At 45.4% G+C, this 20,163-nt stretch overlaps 1 protein-coding gene across 1 annotated transcript; it reads right to left on the bottom strand.

The window, feature by feature from the left end:
• Positions 1-12,817: 12,817 nt before the first annotated feature.
• Positions 12,818-15,464, bottom strand: ZHX1 (zinc fingers and homeoboxes 1). Its single transcript, XM_010147821.1, has one exon. The coding sequence runs from the start codon at positions 15,440-15,442 to the stop codon at positions 12,818-12,820; it is 2,625 nt and encodes an 874-aa protein (XP_010146123.1). The 5' UTR covers positions 15,443-15,464.
• Between the last annotated feature and the right edge of the window lie 4,699 nt (positions 15,465-20,163).

Here is a 20,163-nt window from a genome sequence, read left to right as displayed (position 1 = left end):
GCTGCGGCCGCTCTGCGCAGGCAGCTGCGGGGATAAACAAGCCGTAGCTGAATCTCTTCCTAAAGGCAGCCGAGGTCTTCCTCCAGTGCCAGCCTAAGCCACCGGCTCAGCACACCATCGCACCAATAAACCAAACGGTCCCAGCAGTTTCTGTGCATCAGCAGAGCTATTGCAGCTGTTCACACGGGCACGGCGCTGGGGTGCTGTGGCCCGGCTTCATCGTCGGTGAGCGGGGGGCAGGCTGGCGTGCTTCCTCTTGCAGTCAGGGCAAGCCCAGAGAAAGCCTGGGCGGCGAAGGCCACTCAAGGGACAGGCAGGAATTTGTCGCGCTGCCCTGTTGCCCCAACCTTTCGGCCAGGAAAAGAAAATAGAGCGTGGCAGAAGGAGCTTGTCTAGATCCTGACAGCCCTTCTTCTCCCTGCTTCCCAGCCCACTCTGAGGCAAAATTAATTCAGAGGAATTCTCCCCCACTGTTTCTGTAATTACTGAAGTTATTATTTGTATTGTGATAGCCTCCATGGGTCCTCACCACAGCCTGGCCATTCTTGCACCAGGAGAATGCCCGCCACGAAGGTTTCAGAGACCATCAGGCACACGCAGTGGAAACGAGAAACCTTGGTTGGCAGCTAGGCCCTTATCTTGGTAGGCACTACCCACACACGTCGGCTAAGGAATAATGCAGCTCTCACATGGTTTATAGCTTCATTAAAATGTGCTGGAGAGGAGATGCCCTTGGAAGAAAGCAGATTAGTTCCCTCCTCAAAGCAAGAGAGCTGCCTGCAGTGAAGAGGGCAGCGAGGCCCACAGGCAGCATTCCTCAAAGGATGGGTGGCTCCTGAATCCTTAAGTGGATTCTTCCAGACATTGTGAAATATTCATACCTTGAGGGAAGATCAGTTTGCTGACAGTCATAACACAGGCTCTTCCCTAAACATGCTTATGGAAAGAGAAGAGGAGCAGCCCTCTATTTGCCGACCCTGTCTGCGTGGTGCCACCCGTAAGGGATACTATCCATGAGTAAGGCGGGAGAGCGGTATAAACAGCTGGGGGCATCCAGAGGTTATCGCTACCACAAACTGCAAACAGAACTGCAGTTACAGCTGTGGCGAGCCTGGTAACTCCAGCAAATCTCAGAGTGGTTCGAGATGCAAGGGCGCAGGTGGAGAGCAATCCTCCTCAAGCAGTAAGCGGTCACACCGAGGGCGGCAAAACACCAACCCCCTGGGCCAAAGCTCCCAGAAGCTACCGACACCAGTTTCAGAAAAAGAACACTTGTCTCAAACTCAGCGCACCTGTGAAGAAGCGCTGGTAGAACCGGGATGAACCCCCACCAACCTCAAGCTAGCCCAAAAATCGGTTCAGCCAAACGTTGCCAAGAGGAAGCTACATTTGCCAAATCCAGATCTGCCCTCCAGGCAGGTAAAACCAGGTCTGAGAAGGGCAAATGCAGGAACTGAAACGGCTCCTTACTCCTAAAGGGGTAAAGTGCTCCGGCAGCCTGGTGCACCGCGGGAGGAGGAGAGCGAACCGAGCGCAGGCCAGCATTAACGCCGGAGCGCAGCCGGCAAGGAACCCAGCCGAAGGGGTGACTGGGGAGGTGGAGGCAGCCACAGCAGCAGCACTGCTCCAGCCAGATGCTCAGTCCCGCAGGCAGGGAACCTCCTTTTGCTTTCTCCAGAAGAGTAAAACCATGGAATCTGGTTTCTCTGCAGATTATCAAGTCGCCCTGCTGTGGGGTAGCTTTTTTGACAACGAAAATGAGTGGGGAGGTAAGGGGTCATGCCTCACGGAGATCAGAGGGTAAGAACTGTTTGTTGTTAACAGAAGCCAAAAGCTTTTCAGGGTCCTTAGGACAGACAGGAGAGGACACATCCCCCATAAGGCGTTTCATTTGCCTGCTCTACCTTAAGACAGCACCTTTCAAACCCCAGGCAAGCCATATTAACCAGCCATAATCCTTCCCCCTCAGGCCTCACAAAACCCAATAAAGTCGTTATTGCCAAAAGGCCGCACTACGCACAGATGCGTTCAGCTATTAATGGCTTTTGCAACTATTTTCTGTCTAGTAAGATAAACGATGAACAGAACGAGCAGGCCCTTGGGTCTGACCAGAACGCCATTAAAGAAAGAAGAGGAAAAAAGCTTTCTGGAAAGAAAGGAGGGGATCAGGTGCCAGGGAGAATCCTGAAGCAGCAACCATCCCGTTCGAGCCTGCGCGTTTCCAGTGCTGACGTGAATCCCGTGTCGGGGACGCTTCACTCAGCCGTGCGGTACGAGCACCGAGGCTGCAGCTTGGCGGCCTGCGGATACAAGACTGACGCAGAAGTCATCGAGAAGGACAGGATCTCCGGTCCACAGCCTGGACTGGAAAAAACCCAACAGACTCACTGTTGGGACAGTGAAGTCTGAATGCTGCCTCCTATCCCCCTTTTTTCTGTTTTATCTGTTTGTCTGAAAACTCATTAACTTCCCCTGGCCGTAGTTATGCTTGTTGCCTAATTGCTACTCCTGATGAAACCAGGCCGTGGAGACCACAGCGGATTCGTTACCTTTCTAGGTTAAAACTTCACTACTGTGGTTTTCAGGACTGGTGGCAACTCCTCTAGGATACCCCTTAAGCAGCCTTGGCTGTGGATCCCCAGTCTAACAGCAACCACTAAACTGAACCGGCTTCCTACGATATTGCTGTCTTGCGGGAACAAAGAGGAACAAACCTAAACGACTAGAAAAAACTACGCTATGTTGAAGAAACATACCCAGGGTTCCGGGACTGCCCGTGGGTGACCCTCACAACTCGTGGGCTTTTCCAGTCCTGCTCTCCTTTCCCACATGGCTGTCACAGGAGGCTGCCCGCACAAGGGAAAACTGTTGATTCTCCCGTGCGTTTCCCTCGCAGCTTTTACACTGCTGGAAAAGCCCAGTGGAAACTGCTATGAAATTCAGCTTCTGTGGCCTCCTATTTGTCCCGTACAAGTACCAGAGCCCGCCGAAAACGCGAGGCAAAGCACCGCTCCACGAACAAACGCAAGCGAAATGCAGAGATCGAGAATGGACTCTGCCCACAAATGCTCCCTTCCCCAAATGACTGCAAGGGAAATGAATTTAGACCACAGGACACCATAAACCAGCCATCAGCGACGCAGCTTTTAACTTCGTGCCGTCACTAAGAATAACGATGAGCCACTTCCACCACGGGGTTTCCGCGGGCCTCCGTTTCTGCACTCTGCGAGCGCCGGGTGCGACGCTTGCACAGAAATCCTTGCAGCTGGACTTCACCTAGAGGCTCTGGCCAGCTGCTGGAATGAAACTGCAGGATGAGAGCAGTTATAATTGCGATACTGTTCGTACCATATCCCTTGGTGCCGAACACGTCACGATTAGAGGCTATTTTGTGGGCGCTTGTGCTGGTTCAGCACATCCCTCTTCCACGCTAGTCCCTTAAGACAGGCTTCACCACAATCATGCTGTTTCCTATTTGGCTTTCAGATAGGAAAACTGACAATCACTAAGAGAACTACTGCCAACACTGACCTTTATTTTCACCCAAAGACACAAATCAGCTAGGTGCGACACACAAGATCATTCCCTTTTTCTGTCTTTTCTTTCTTCTACCAAATAAATATTTTAAGGTACTGAACATCAGCACTGAGCCTGGAAAGAAACACACAGGGGAAAGGAATTAGTCACAGCGCTAACAGTTCAACGCTAACTGCAAGTAGAAACATATAAATATATTCAAAGGTTTCATTTTACAGTATTTGAAGTGCAACAAGTCATTTCACCACCAAAAATCTTACAAACCACCAGCCCACACAGGAAGACCACCACCAGCAGTGTGCCAAAGCAACACTGAGCCCAGGGAGCGCGCCTGAACGGCGTTCTGGAGGGGCCTTGGCGGGGTAAGAATAAGGCCGCGCACACAGTGGCTTGGTATGTTAAGTTTTGGAAAATAGGAGCTGACAGTATTGTTATGAAAACAAATGGAAGATGGAAGGGGCTGGGAAGAGGAGGTTGGGAGAGGGGAAACAACCCACAAGGCCAGCTGGTCTCTTGTGAAAATATCGACCGAATTGCAGCGTTTTGGAATCGTCGGTAACACTGTAAACAAAAAAGGCAACTGTTTAAAAAAAAAAAAGGTGACTGCGTGCATGATCCAGGGCTTTTCGTAACTCCCTCATCAGCTGACCTATTCTTGAATAAGCTTGTTTTTCTCTTTTTTTCACCCAACTGAGTAAAACTATTTGGCCAAGCACCAAGCTGTACCAACTGCTAGCGCTCGTCTCCAGGCCTGTGCACAGGTCGCGACTTCAGCTCGGGATGTCGTTTCTGGGGCTGGCATAAGCTGCAGCACGGGAACCATTCTGTCGCTCCAACACCTCTTTCTCGGGCAGGGATAGGTCTGCAGGCACAATGCCGGGTCCTGCAGGGAAGACAGGCTCTCACACCTCTCCAGCTGCAGCACAACAGTTGAAGTCGAGGGGTGTGACGAGTCATGCTGATGCAAGACGGTGGCAGCGACTCCGGCTGGGAGCTTCTGCGAGCGACGGCAAGCCAGGCTCGCCGGAGAGATGCGGAGCTCACCAGGAAGCGCTCACCTCAGACCCTTTTTCTCCGAGGAGAAGGCACATGTTACAAAGCGTGATGTCCAGCTGATGGGGGCCGCAGCAGGAGGTGCTTCCTACTCACCCCGAGCCTTCCCACCCCAAATATTCTCAATGCGGTAATAAAGAGCCCTAATGAGAAGAATCACACCAACGTCCCCGGCCTGCTGACGCGGCAGAACAGCGCAGCAACAAGCAGCTACAGTGACGCGTGTGTGAAGCTGGCCTCACGCCCGCTGTTCCGCCGAGCCCGCGCTCCAGACACAGTGCATCCGAGGAACCGGTGAAACTCAGTTTTGTGGAACGGGGAGGGGGGGTGGGAAAGACATTTGAGAAGATGTGGTTTGTGACATTTTCATACAGACAGGGTTCCTGGTTTCCACACCACCTCTTAAAACCACACGCACTCAGGAAGGAGACATTTATTCCATTATTTCTGTTTTCAAATTTTTGGTACAAAGTTTATTTTCAGCAGTTCCCACGTGATCCTTTCTTCTACCGGCGTCTTTTAGGATTTTTCTATCTCTGATTAATTTTCTTTATCAGTTGAAGCAAAAGCAGTAATTGCTACAGAAAGCAATAATGGCAGTATTACAAATATTTTACAGCAGCATCCATTCGTCTCTTTGCCTCAAAAAAATAACAAAAATAAATCCAAAGACAAGATCCGTACTGCCACAAAGGCTTAGGTTTGTAATATCCGGAAGTATGCTGCGTTCCCATGTGCGAGTTGTACAAGTCCAGCACAACTTTCCAAGTTTGTGCAGAGCCTGATAAATAAGACACAGAAATATCAGTTACGTTATACCGTTTCTAAGAACTTTTACTCTGTAAAATGTTTGGTCACTCAAAGCTATAAGCTTAATCACATATCAAAGAACACAGGCAATAAAGCCCATCTTACTTGAACATATTAGGCCAAACAAAATATAAGAGGACAAAATCTAGTGGTCACCGAAGCCTCTTCAAAAAAGGTCTACAACAGAATGTTTCCATCATGTATCAGAATAAAAACATACTGTATTAAAATCTGATTTTTTTTTCTTTTTTTACAAGCTGTCTTTTAATCAGTCTTCTATTTACAGTGCAGAACTTCTGCCAACTGCAGTAGTTTAACTTTGGCACAACACTAAGTTCCAATCCTTTTGAGTATTCAAGTCCTGTGTGTGTCCAAAAATGTTCTTGGTTTCACGAAAGATTAGGCCCATTCACAGTTAACCAGTTATCTTGAACTTTTTCAAGAATTGCTTCCCCTTCACCACACTGGGCAGCTACAAAGGAAAGACACTGTAAGCTATTGCATCATTCAAGAGAAACTCTTCATTCTAAACAGTGACAGTATTGTTGCTTCCCTTAACATCACATACACCAGACCGATCACACAGACGGCTACATACTGGACACCACCTAAAAAAACCTTGCTGGTCGTTAGTGAATCATCTTCCTCATACTTCAAATACATTAACAATGCATTAACTTAATTTCAATTCACATGTCAAACAGGACATTTAAATATATTGCAATATATTATAGAAAATTGCAAAGCGCCATATCATTTCTGTAAACGAGAGCGACACCTGCTAACTCTCCTGTGCACGTGAAGAGCAGTACCTAGTGCCACATTTTCTATACAATATAAAGCCTTCCCAGTTAGGGCAACCCATCTTAGTGCATTTCTGTACAGACTGTGAGCATACGTGCAGGTAGCCAGCTATGCAAAACTGGAAACGCTTCTGTAAGCTGGAACTGGAGGCAGGGGGGAACGTTTTGAAATCGTAACGGAGCTCTTGTGGCTGATCACAGATGAAGATCTTCTGTCACTCTAGCAGATTCTTAAGGGAAAGTTTCATGACAGGTACCTACTACTGAACAAGCATAAGGAAATATCTGCATCAACCGGGACATCACGTGTCTTTACCCATTCTAAGTTACGCACAGTCCGATGTTCGTATCTTCAATGCCTCATCTCTAAAATACTTGAGAAACCCCAAATCATTTTTATGCCACAGTATTATAACCAAGGAGCAGTTACTTTATCTACCGCTGCAGTGCTACCTGCTCTAGAAGGAAAGGAAAAAAAAGGCAAAAAAGGCAAAAAAAAGAAAAGGCCTCACACTTCCCAACAAGCATCAAGTCAGAAGCGGAGGTAAGTACCATGGCTGGTGCTGTGGTTTAACTCCATCCCAACTAAATCCAGCACAGCTCACCACAACGCAGAGATCAGGGCTGCAATCCAGCCAGCACGCTGCCCGGCAAAGAGGCATCTCGCCTCATGTCAGATGCCTGCAGCATCGGTGTCTGCTCGCCAGCCACCTGTAACGCGCAGCCACTTCAGGGTGCAGTTCCTCTGACCAGCTCCAGCCGTTTGGGAGGAGCTGGCCTGCACCCATTAGGAATGCTGACTAGCTACCATGTCCTGCTCAAACGCAAACATCCCCATCAGCTGGACAAGGTCCCTTCCAACCCAAACCATTCTATGATTCTATGATTAATTCAGGAAAAGTGCTATGGGCTCCTCAGTTACCACTCTGCATGTTCCAGTGCTGGGTAAGTCATTTTTGCAATGACTATCCACTGAAAAAGTGCCGATGCTCTCTGCCACAGAAGGAAAAAAAACCCCAAAAGCTCAGACCACTGACCTTGAACATACTGGCTGTAACCCACCGGTGCTTCAGAATCTGCCTTTTGAAAGGGTGAAAACGATGCAGAAATTTGAGCTACTGAGTGTGTACAGTAGCTATGGAGGGGATTTTTCACTTTCTGTTACAATTTTCATTTTAAAATCTTCTCCTACAGCATTTTAATACATCACCAAACCTTGAGTAACTTGACCCAGTAAGTTTGTGTCATGCTACTTGGTAAATCTAATTATCCTAGGATATCACAAAACTTGAGGGAGAATACATTTTTCCTACACTGTTCAGTGCAGGGAACCGACCCCTCGACTACCGCTTCCCATCTCCAGTCATCCCAGGCTTTACAATCAACTCCCAGCAGTTTTATCCGATCACCGATATCATCTTTTCATTACTACTGAACGTAGGCAAAATTATTTCCCAAGAAAAAATAAATTAAATCAAAGAAAGTAGCTACATTTCACTGCACCCTCTTTTTGTGCATTCAGGTTAGGGCAGGGATATTTAATATTACAGAAGCTTAAAGATTATCTTCTCTCCTTGGGAGATAGGAATATGGACAGATATGGGACTCGGGTGGAGGACGCAAATCGAAACAGTCGTATTTACAGAAGCAAATACTGACATCCAGCCTGAATACACAATACTCCGTTAAGTGCAAAAGGGAAAATGCTCCCCACCTTAAACTACAGCTTGGTTACTCACCAGCCAGACTAGTTGTCAGAGTTACTGCTTTGCTCTCATTTCAGAGGAAAACGGAGGAGTATGTCTGCGTCTTTGGGCTTTCTGGCCTACAGGGACTGCGTAAGGCCATGAATCACTCTGTACGGGCTCCAGAAATGCCTGCTCTGCAGCGGAGAAGGGAGTGCATTTGCCTGCCTCAAGAGCTCCTTGGCGAGCAGGAAGAAAATAGGCTTTTGCCCAAAGCCAGCAAATCATGCCTTAGAAAAAATATTTCATGCCATGTGCAGACATTGCAAGAGTTTTCTTCCCAATAATCAAAATTACAGCCAGACACTGAAGATGATGTCATGAAAAAGCAGTTTGTAAAATGGACGAGGTTTAGAAAAGGAATGGCCTCATTTACTACAGTGTGTTAGAGGTAATCCACTAAATTCTAATCATGAGGCCCTAAGTGTCTTTCCTCCCCTTTGTTTTCAAAACAAAGGGGAGATTTCTACATGCCAAAAATGAACGATTGCAATACTTCACTTGTTCCGTCAGAACATCAAGAGTAAAACTGGTTTTGCTTACCAACTTCTAGATAAGTGAATTATGCAGGGCAAACAAAAGTCAAGAGCCTTCAAGCTTCTGCATTTTCCCTCCTTTCCACTTCTCACAATCCAGCACTCTGTTAGTTCATTCAACCCTCCAGGGAGCAAAAGGTCTGGACTTCTTTTTACACAAACACTAACCGTGGGGTCATGAAGAGGGTGATACTGGGAAGACAGCACTGTTTAAGACGGAAGCGTGCTCTTTCATAATCCTCAGAAGCAAGAGCAAAACATGCCATGAAGCAGCACGATACAGTGATGCTGCTTGCTTTCTTGTAGCCCATCTCCCTCTCCATCCTGGCACAGGATTACCTTTATTCTCTCTTTAGCCAAATTCCAGAGACAGCATCGTCAGGTCAGGTAATCTTGGCAGAAGCAGCAGACAAAGAGGAAAGCTCCACCTTAACTCTAACGGAACTGATGCTCACAGCCAAGTTCTGAAACAGTGCTCCCAAGGGAGACTGAGAACAAACCAGCCCCCGGGAGGGAAGACCTGAGCAAGACCAGTTTCACCTCCCCAGCAGGGACAATCCCCGAAGCCTGGCTCATAACTAGCTCCACAGAAAACATACCATAGGCTCATCGATGCACAGTTCTTCACCAAGCAGGGAAATCATCACAATCCCACCTGGACACTCACCCCAGGGTAGATGTACTTTCTTGCCCCTTCCCCCTCCACCATCAACGTAGCTCAGTCCACGCGGCTTCCAAAAGACACCATGTGCGGGGGGCGTAAAGCTAGGGAGTGAGCCAGGGTGCAGGGGCACCCTGCTGATGGGCACAGCGATGCTCAGGCTCATCAGAAATTAAGACCTTGGCTGCAGTTCAGGAAGTTTCCTGCATGTAACTGGTAGAATGAGAAGGCGCTGTATCCCCTCCACCTGCCAGGAGGCTTCCGTTTCTCTCCGTGACTGTATGTGCGCCCTGGGCACCCCGGTAAGGAGCACAGCAGCCAGCCTAAGGCTGGGTGGGATCGATCTGGGCTAAAGCACGGTTGCCAGCAGCTCTGAGTTCCAACCAGCCACAACCACGGCTCACAGATAAAACAAACCAGCATGCTGACAGCTCTTTCCACCGCTTCTCCCATCAGTCTGGAAGGAGTTTCCCTCTCTCCCAGTCTGCAGTGCAAATATACACATGCTGTAAACATGAAATAAACTAGTAATTAATGGACTCTGTTCAACTGACAGATTATGAGCAATACTGAATGCATACAACTGCTGTCTTCAGGCTGAACCCACCCCAGGCTTTTCTCATCCTTGGCACAACTGAAAGGCTTACAACATGCACACAGCCCAAATGAAATGTGGGTGCTCTGCCCCTCTCGTTAGCTGACCCACAGCACATGGTTAAATTCACATTTAATATCCTGCAAAGAGATGATGCTCCTCCATGGGCTGTAAATACCATTATAACAGCTGGAATACATGGAACTGTAGTATTTATAGCAACTGAAAATCTGGCCCAGTATACATCAACCACCATCTCTGACCATTTTGCTGAAAGACGACATCCAATCCAACTATATTTAATCTGATAAACAATGTATTTCCTCTTCCTGTGTTTTTCAGACCAGATGTGCTAAGGCCTACTCTTGTAGCTGAGTGTTATTTAACAGAACACTGCCAAAATGGAAGATTTCCCAGTTTAATCATATAATTAACTTGGAGCTTTATTTTCTCCCATCTTTTAAAGAAGGTTGGATTTAATGCTAACCTAAACATAGTCTCTGCTAACCAAGAAATGGAGGTGTTTTATTTGGACAGGTTGCTTGGGTTGCCTTTTTTTTTTATTTTTTAAAGAAAATTAATTCTGAGTCAACCTTAAGGATTAAGGCAACTCCAGAGTTTGCTTGCTAGAGCCATATTCCCAAGGATTTTAAGGATTTGCTTTAATATTTTTGGAAACTTAAAAATAGCATCTCTTTTCCTACCAGCTTTGTCCTTTCCCACTCAGCAGGCACTGATTTTTTGACCCTGTATTCCCATCAGAACTTGAACACCACGTGAGCCTTTCTTAGATCTGCTGACACCTACGACCGCCTCATCCACACCGCTACCAGCCAAAGCGTACCTCCCAACCACATCCAGCCATCAGTGCTGAAAACGCCAGATCCTGATCTCTCTTACACCACCTCACATCCAGAGTCGTACAGACTCCAGTGAAAGATGCCAACAACACCTTTTTTGCTTCTCCCCCCACTCAGAGTTCAACTGAGGGTTTCTTGGCCAGTCCTCTCCGGCCACTTTGTGCCTTACCAATTTAAGTCTTGGAAGCCAGGAAATGGTTTCGTCATCAAATTTGTGTCACACGCCAAAAGCCATTGCCTTTTTCTTTACATCAATCTCAAACAGTCAGAAGAGCTCAACCTGGTAAACCCTCCTGCAGCTCGGGCAGCCGGTTCAATCTGGGAGCAGAAGGGCAGCTACAAGTGTCCAGGGAGGAAGGCGAGTTAACCGTATCCTTCTGTCACACCTAATTCCTTTTCTTGCTTTGTCCTGGCTTTCACCCACAATCAGGTATGAAAAACAGATCTAATCTGGACTCCTCTGCTTCAGAAAATCATGACTAAAAGGACTTTCTTGGTCTTCTGACAGTTACCACAGCGAAGAAGAAAGAGCAATTCCAGATTAGGCTCTTGGAAACGTGGAAACATTAGGACACGTTTTCTCTACGCTCATGTGTCTCTCATCGGTCACCAGCTGCAGAACTCTGCAAAGATGCTGACGGATGTGCAAAAGGAGACTGCTAGCATCCTTTTCACTGGTGCCAGCATGAAAGCACACAGTGATGGCAACAGCACCACCAATTCATCATCAGCTTTTGACATCTAACTATAAAGTAACTTATCCCTAAAAAATGCAGACCAACTACTCTTCCTCAGAGTACCACTTCTCTAGGATGCCAGGCATCTGCCTACACTAACTTCCATTAATCTGTCCCACTGTTTCTAAGTTTGGTAAATCAAACTCTACTATGATTTCAGTGTCTTAAAGGGCTTTTTTTTTTTTCCCCTTCCTGTTCTAGAGACACTTATTCAAGATGCAGGTGTTTCATATCAAATTAAACTACTTCTGGAGTCGAGTTCAGGTAGATCAAACCACCTGTACAAATCGGTGCGTTTACCCAGCAGCCCTAAGAGCAATCAGCCTAACGACCAGCTCGACCCACTGGGATGAATTTAAGCTAAACTTGCATGCAAATCATTCAACTAGGCCAGCGCTGAAGAACAATTCAACACTAGCATGTTTATCATTCCCAAGCAACTAAAAGCCATATAACTTCATGCTGTTTGAGAATTAAACGTCTTGCCATTGCCACAACTTGCTTGAAAACCCTTCTTCCTAGAACCCGAAGATGCTTTTCATCTCTCCATCTGGGTATTCTTACAAACCCGTAAGCAACTCTGAACAACTTTTAGGCAGTTTCTGCCTCACGCTTACCTTAAAATTCAGTGTAAAATTTCAAGAGATTATTCTTTTTAACTAGAAATACAGATACTTTTCTTACCATTTTGAAGAAAGGAAAGAATGCGCAAGCGATGAATGTTACTATCAACAGCATCAAGTCTGTCAGGCATTTAAATTAAACTGATGTAGGATACACTGATTAAATGTAACAAAAAGCATCTTCTAGCATTAGACTCTTTCAGTTAGCTCATAATTACCAACAAGGAACATTTCAGCACAAGTTCTGTAAACCCGAAACACCCCGAAGACACCCAAAAGGTGCCAATATCGCCTCATTTTCTTAAACCAAGCAATCCTCACCCCTAGGTTCATTGATTCCTTTGTCACACCTTTCCCCTTCTCTTTTGTTTTGAACTCTTTCCTTAAGAAATAAACCCAGGCCTTGAAACCTTTCAGCTGAAGCGATGTTTGCAAAGACATCTTAGGTTTTTCTACTTTCCTCCTTCATGAGCAAGCAATGCTCTCCTACATCAATGAAAAAAATGCATCTGTGTTTTTTTGGAATTAAACAACATAAGGCAATTAAATATTGAAAAGCAGTCACGTGAATGATCAACATGATCCTTCCCATCAGTAAGGTGGAAGAGGAGGAGCTGAACTGGATGGGATTTATAACCCCACATCCTAGGCTAGGCCTGAGGATGTCCATCTCTCGTAGCAAGGAAGCAAACAGTTGTTGCCTGCACAGGTAGCATCTTGTCCATGTTCTTTTAGGTGGAAGGAAGATGCTAAGCAGGTGCTTGCTGAACTGAAGGCCATGAAAAAATCAGCTGGCTCTTCACTGTAACAGCAAACCTAATTCATAGGTTTTTGGCCCCCAAATCCCAAATTGCACATCAATCTGATTTTGAAAGTTTACGCTTAACGTGTCGGGGAGGTTCCCAAGTATCACTATCGTCCGTTTCTTCCTCATCCTCCTGATCTTCCAGCATTTCATCTTCCTCCTCGTTCTCATCAAACAGCTCTATTCCAAGTTCTAATCTTCTTTGCCTTTCTGCAAACCACTCTCTGACCTGCTCATATCCCATGTGAGATTTGGCTACCAGTTCATCAAGGTCTTGTTCATTAAGGAATTTGTGCTTCATATAGTAGTCCTTCAGGATTGCTGTTCCAGTTTTGAATTTTATGACAGATACGCCCCTGTCCCAGCAATTTAACCTCTTGCTTCCCCGAGGCCTCCCCCGAGGCCTCCCTCTCCCCCTCCCTTTTGGCCTTCCTCTCCCTCTCTTCCTCGTGAAGCCTTGGCCATTCAGACTGTTGGCATTGGCGCTCTGGTAATAATAATACCATTTCAATCCACCATTTTTCCAGGCATAACGAGTATCTCCAAACCAGCTCACAATTTCTGATCTCGGGAGCCCAGTTTCTTCTGCTAGCTTGTTGTATTCTTGTGGAGACGGCCACTGAGTACGGACAAAGGAACTTTTAAGCATGTGTAACTGCTCTGGTGATTTTTTGCCTATTTTGCTTGAAGTGGAACATCCTGATTTCACTCCTGCTGCTCCATCTCCCACAGATGTTTCTCCAGCCTCTTCTTTTGAGCTACCAGCATTGCTCTCATTCAAGTCAGCTGCCTCTTCCTTTAAGACATTTGATTTCCTTCTTTCTGTAAACCAGGCATCAATCTCTCTCCTGGTCAGTTTGGTCTGGGCTCTTAACCTATTCATCTCTTCATCAGTAAGGACAGGGTTATTGAGAAAACTTGCTTGGAGGACTTGCAGCTGTTCAGCAGTCTTCTCTTTGAACTTCTGCGGGGTGAAATCAGGAAAAGCGCTCCACGATGACTTGCTCTGTGGAGCGACTCCCGTTGGGGACTCATTCATTTCATCGCTCGAATCAATAACAATGGTGCCACAGGAATCACTGTTGAGATGAATCCCATGATTATTCTTTGAGTTCCTCTGATTGTAGCGTGTATCGCTGAACCACTTTTTGATCTCCCCTTTAGTCAGGCCCGTTATTTTCATGAGCCTAACGATTTCCGAATCTTGAGGAAACTGATTTTTAAGGTAGCTGACTTTCAATTCTGCCAGTTGTTCCTTAGTTTTTTTTGCTCGGATGCCAAAGGAGTCAGGATTCATCAGCGCAGCTTCGTTTTTGATAGGCTGAGGGGCTGGAACAGCAGCTACTTGTTTGGTTTCTGCGATGGGCTGAGCAGTGTGAATCTGATTCTTCTGTAACTGTGTTTGGTTCGGGACGCCCGCTACAGTCAAAGCTATCGGGGCTGTTACTGGCAACGTATTCGCACCTGCAACTTGAGTGAGAACAAGTCCTGGCTGACCGACTATTTGGCATGTCTGTAAAATTGAAGGTAAACCATTGCTAGCGGCCGAAATGTGCGCTGGAATAACGGTAATTGTCTGTGGCACAGTATGCACTGTGCCATTAAATTGTTTCCTCCTCGCTTCCTCCACTTCCTCTGGCGTCCAGCTCACACCGTGTTTCAGACGCTGGGCAGAAAACCAGATTTTAATCTGTTCCTCTGTGTACTTCGCTTGAGTGGAAAGAACAGTGATTTCCGACATGGTTGGATATGGGAATTTGTTGTAGGTGTTAAGCAAAAGAGGATTGTTATCCAAAGCAGTATTATAGGCTGGAATGCTATTTACAGGTATGAGGACTTTTGGAATCAGGTTGGAGTTATGTGGAGCTGTAACAGCTGTTATAACCTGTGCCACCCCAGGCTGAAGCACTGGTGCTGGAGTCGCTACTGCAGCAGCCACATCTGCCGCACTGCCAACAACTGAATGGCTCGCTTTGGACTCAGAAACTGCCGGTGGTGGGTTTTCTACTGCTTCTTCAGAGTTTGGCTCATTTTCAGTTCCCTTTTCTTCATCAGGAATGTCATCAATTACATTGTGGAAAACAGCGATACGTTTAGTTTCCGTTTTGCTTTTCATCATTTTCATGATGGGAGTTTTGCTGATGGAGATCCCTGATGAGGGCACCTCAGAAGAGTCGGCCTGTTCAGCGTTTTCTTCTCTAACAAAACTCCCATCGAAAGTGAGATCATTTACGGTTTGTTCAAAGATTGTCTGATTATTACGTTTCACCATGGTCAATTTAAAATTCTCCTCTCCAGGGTGGTACTTCAAATTATGTTCTGAGAGCGCATCGTATCTTTTGGTAAGGAAATTGCATTCTACGCAAACGTAGGATGAATTTAATACTACGTTGGGATGTTCTGAATCCACGTGAAAAGTAAACATATTGAGATCTGGAGTTTGAAAAGTACAGTATTTACACTCATAACCACCTTCTACTTTATTTGTGTTTTTCTGATTGTCTGAATCCGCGTACTCATGAACATCCTCCTCACTTGTTACGCTCTCTGCCGTAGGGTTATCTGCTGGCGTGAGCACGGGTGGTCCTTCCTCCAAGTCCGATACCACTTCTAGATCCGGATCCTGCTCGTTGGCTAAGACCATGCACGGTGTTGTTGATTTTCGTTTACTTGCCATGCCTGTTACGTGAAAATTATACTGACTGGTCAGATACAGACTTAGCTTCAAGCTCTTCTCGATTAATAATAATGGCTTTCGGTACTTCAAGTCAGTTCTTGTAAAGTCTCAACATTTATCCCATTAGCAGCTTTCCTTTTGTAGTGCAATCAGATTAAAAATAGATAGTTGAGGATGAAATGTTGAGACACACTGTTTTAAAGTCCACATCCACCACCTGTAGCAAAGAAGAGACAGTGGAATTAGTTCAGTTTAAAGAGTAACTTCTATGCTGCTACATATTTTGGCTTAAGCGAATTCAGTCCTTTGGGGTTCGATCTGCCACTGTTCACCCCCTGAAACCATCAGACCCATTCCAAAAAGAGATTCTCGAAGCTAAGTTAAGAAAGGCAAAATCCAATCCACTTAATCCAGGCTGAAATTTGGTTTAGTTCATGTCAACGCAGTGAAAGGCATAGAACACAGGATGGTGTAAAAGACTTTCACACTTTCCCTTTCTTCTTCTGCCTTTTTCTTGGCACAATCCCATCACAAACTTGACTCCAGTAGGACACCTCCCCTGTTGACTCTGTCATGTCAGAGGTTGCGAAGGGTCCCAGAAAAAGCGGATTTAGTGTTTTTCTATTGCCTTATATATGTGAGTATGAGCATGTGCAGGGCCTTTCTCCCACGTCTGAAAACAGGCGAAACAATGCCTTGTTAAGGCACTTTGACAGACAGATGATGATTATCCTTTCTTCCTAGCTCCCCAAATGTCATTCTCCAATTGAAGTCCAATCCCAAACCAATAAAACTTGATTGCTAGCACATGGCAATTAACTAAAACCTGTTTTCATGCCTCTATGGATTAACAGGGACATGACTGATTGTGTGAACTGTACCAGAGAGAAAAAGCATTAAAGACTGATATAGCAAGCAGAACTAAACAGTTATGTATTCTCTGTTTAGAATTCCTTGAACATTTCTAAGAAAAACTGAAGTACCACCAAATAAAGTTGAGGCCTACAGAAATTCAGAGAATAAATATAATCTTAAATAGCATAGACTGAATTTTATCCCACAGGGACCACAACTAGTCTGTTGGAAACGAGGCACAAACTTCTGCAGAGGGTTATAAACTCTGTAATAGTTTTCTTCTTGAAATAAAATCAGACACTGATTTCTCATACCAGAAATCCCATAGGTACATGAATTTTTAGACAGCAGAACATCAGCTACATCCCAAAGTGGGGGCACGCTCAAGTTCAAGGGGAATACTCAGTAGCTGTTTCAGAAGGTTTAGAAAGGGAACAGCATGTAACAGGTTAAAAACAGAAGGCCAGCTTTGTTCATGACCAAGCCTTAACGGAACAAGAACAGCATAAAAGGAAGAGAGGCAGCCACAAGAAATGGGAGAGGGCAAAGAAATGCTTTTTTTCATTGTGCGATAAGATGATTCTTTCCTTTTGATTATGGGAGGGCAGAGGCTGTGGATAAGAAGGAAGACAAATAATTCTTAGCTTCACATTTTTCTGTGGGCAAGAGACAAAAGTGTACATCCCTAGCTGCCACCCAGTGCTGCTCCATAAGCTCTGGTTTTGAAACTGTGTGCCTCACCTCACTTTTTCATAAAAATCCTCCCCCAACGTTTTTACCAGTCACCCTCTGTTCACATCCAAAGTGCACAGCCTGACATGATAGGCTTTTTATGCCAGGGCTATGGTTACACGGTGTTAAGGACACTGACAATGCTCAATAAATCTTGGGTAATCATCATTCCAGGATGACAATTACTTAATGGTACTGCACTTGAAAGATACCCTCCTTCCACAAGTTAATGCTGGCAGTCTGTAAAACTTCACAGCAGTGTACAAGACACTTATTTTAATGCCTATTTTAAAGTGTGCATTGCAGGCCATCTCATTTATCTTTGCAGTGAGAGAACCATGAAGCAAAACGAAATGGATCCATTCGTCTCAGCATCCGGAGGGACGAGAGGTAGCGCATTATTAACCGTACTGCTTCTCTGTGGGGCTAGAGGGCTCTTGACAAAAGAAAGACAACTGCCAAGACTCAACGTTGAGCAATGCTCTTGGGGAAGAGCTGGGTGGTATTACCTAATCTTTCTGCAACCTTGAGTAAAATTTCAGAAATGCCCATTTTCAAAAGCTACTGAACAGCTTGTTTTGCTGACCGAAGTTGCAGTCTGAAGAGCGACTGCGGTGCTCAGCAGGACCTCATCCCTAGCACAGCATATAGGAACTATACGCAGGGCAGCCCAAGAGAGCTTAAGGGCTTGCTGCGGGTCCCGTTCTGGGGTGGCAGGGAGTGCAACTGAAAGCAATGTTTGACCTGGCACGCAGCGTTGAAGCATGCTGGAGATAAGGCTGGAGATAACGAATAAAATAGGAAGCCTGTCCAACAAATCAGTGTTTTTCTCCAGACCCCTCATTTACCCAGTAGTGACCAAGGTGCCTGTAAGCCTACAGGTCCACGTGCAGTTGCATCACCTGCAGCCTTTTAGCTAAATCTGTATCGTATCTCTGCCTGCTGTGGTTTAGTTTTGCTCACAGTGCCCCGGCAGATTATCCCATCCCTCCACTGTTTACCAGCTGAGCAACGCATTTCTTTGAAGAAAGCAGGTCTCAGAAGAAGAAAGCTCCATCTATGCTCTTCTGACTACACTACGCAAGAAGTTTAATTTTTAAAGGATGTTGTGATTTCAAACCCCTGTTTAATTCAGGGCTGAAGAGCTATGATAGCATTCACTGAATTCTCAACAGAGCAAGAAGCTTGCAACCTTTCCCAGCCTTCTTTCCTCTGCAGACTCCACAGAAACTTCCGTTCCCCATTCCTTGGTACTAACAGGATTATTCCATCTGTAGCAGCCTGCCTGACATGTTCTCTCAGTTTACCAGGGGATTATGAATACTCACACTCCAGTAGTTTATCAAACCAATCATGCATCACCCTTGTACTGCAGTTCCCCTAAAACACCTCTCCTGCTGCTTACAGCAATGTCACATGGGACCCTGCCGTGCATCCTGACTTCAGTAAGGTTTGCAGCATCCCATTCCAGTAGGCCAATAGCTCCAGCAAAAAATGAAATCAGATTGGCTTGACATAGTCTGGTTTTGACAAACCCACTTTTTTAAGACCCTGGTTACAATTCCCTAGGTTCTTACAGACTGAGTTTTAGTAAATTCTTCCTGTATCGTCCTGGGAACGAAGATCCTGTTAACTGACCGGTGATTCCCTACATGGTGTTCTTCTCTGCTCCTGCCTCTCCCTCATTTAAGACTAGGTGCTGTTTGCCTGTCTCAAGTCCACTGAGACCTCCTCCCATCCTCCAGGAATTTGTGAAGATCATCACTAACGGTTCAGAGGTTGCTTTGGCTTGTCCTTTACGTACTTTAAGGTCAAATACATGACTTAAAAATAGAAAATCTTAAACAATATTATCTGGATTGTATTTTTTATCCTTCACTGTCAATATTGAAATTACATTGTGCAATTTGGTTTGCAATGAAATATTCCAGGTGTTTGCTGTATGTCAAATGCAGCATTTTTCAATGAAGGAATCTGGAGAAAAACTTTCAGGTGGTTGCACTCTTAACCTCTCAAGACATTCATCACTGCAATTCCCTTCTATCATTCCCCCTCAGATTTTCATACAATTCACATTCCTAGCAAAACCAGCCCATGAAACAGACATTTTTCCAGGAACATAAGAAAGTAAGTGCAGGCATCCTTTTATAAAGGTCCAGGATCCTACATTTTATCTCTGAGCAGACATCTGCCCAGGACACTGCTCTTCAGAAACAGACCGTAAACAGTTAATAAACCTAAGCCTTTAATAATTATATTAACACAGATTTATTCCAGAGTGGAATTCAACATCTAAAGTTGTCCCTCTAGTCGATTTGCATGAAGATTTATATAAATATTTTCTAAATGCAGGCAGAAACCTGCCCCTTCAATTACAGTTTGAGAAGGAAAAGACAAAAGGTTGGCAGCAGAAGACATGTAAAAGAACCTGTTTCTAGCACAATTTTTTTACCCACCTCTTCCTTCTCTCCCCCAAAAAGGAGCAGCTGATGCAGCAAGAAAATAAATGGGATTACAGAAAGCGTTCACTGTGTGTTCAGGTCGTATGCTTTACAAAAAGGCACCTCTCCCAGCTTGCTGTATGACACTTCCATCCAGCATGCAGGAAGGGCGTGCCAACAAAAAATCCAAACCCAAATAACGTGATTTTAAGAATATGCACAACAGGGTGGCTCAGGAGAAGATGAAGCAATAGCAACTCCTTCTAACTTTATAAACCAACTAGATTACAAATTGCCTACAACCTCTCTCAACACAGAAAACGTTTTGCCTTCTTGCAGGGTCTGGTTAATCCATGACAATATGCAATTGGTGATCCTTTATTTAGCCTCCTCCTAACTGTGACCATTTATTCAAAGTAGATGTGTCCGTGTCAAAAACTATTCTGCGCAGAGCTCAGTACAGGCTAATCTGCTCTGATCTGTGCTGCCTCTCAGCGAGACGGGTGAAGGACTTTGTTTTATCGTGCCATTTTCTTCAGTTGTTCACTACTTGCGAAGTTCAGAGGGCGTTACTGCTTCTGACTCCCAAATAAAGCCAAATCTCCATAGGGACTCTGCAAAATTCACATTTGATTCCTGTTTTAAAATGAGGTTTGGTTTTAATTCAACACGTGAGCAAAACCTGTCAGACCA

Source organism: Eurypyga helias, unplaced genomic scaffold (assembly GCF_000690775.1).
Source record: "Eurypyga helias isolate BGI_N326 unplaced genomic scaffold, ASM69077v1 scaffold30942, whole genome shotgun sequence".
NCBI lineage: Eukaryota > Metazoa > Chordata > Aves > Eurypygiformes > Eurypygidae > Eurypyga > Eurypyga helias.
Note: the sequence above shows the minus strand (reverse complement) of the source record. Positions and strands in the feature narration are given on the sequence as shown.

What these genes read in the sequence shown, in the direction of transcription:
- ZHX1 (XM_010147821.1), bottom strand. Translation starts at nt 15,442, where the DNA reads ATGGCAAGTAAACGAAAATCAACAACACCGTGCATGGTCTTAGCCAAC.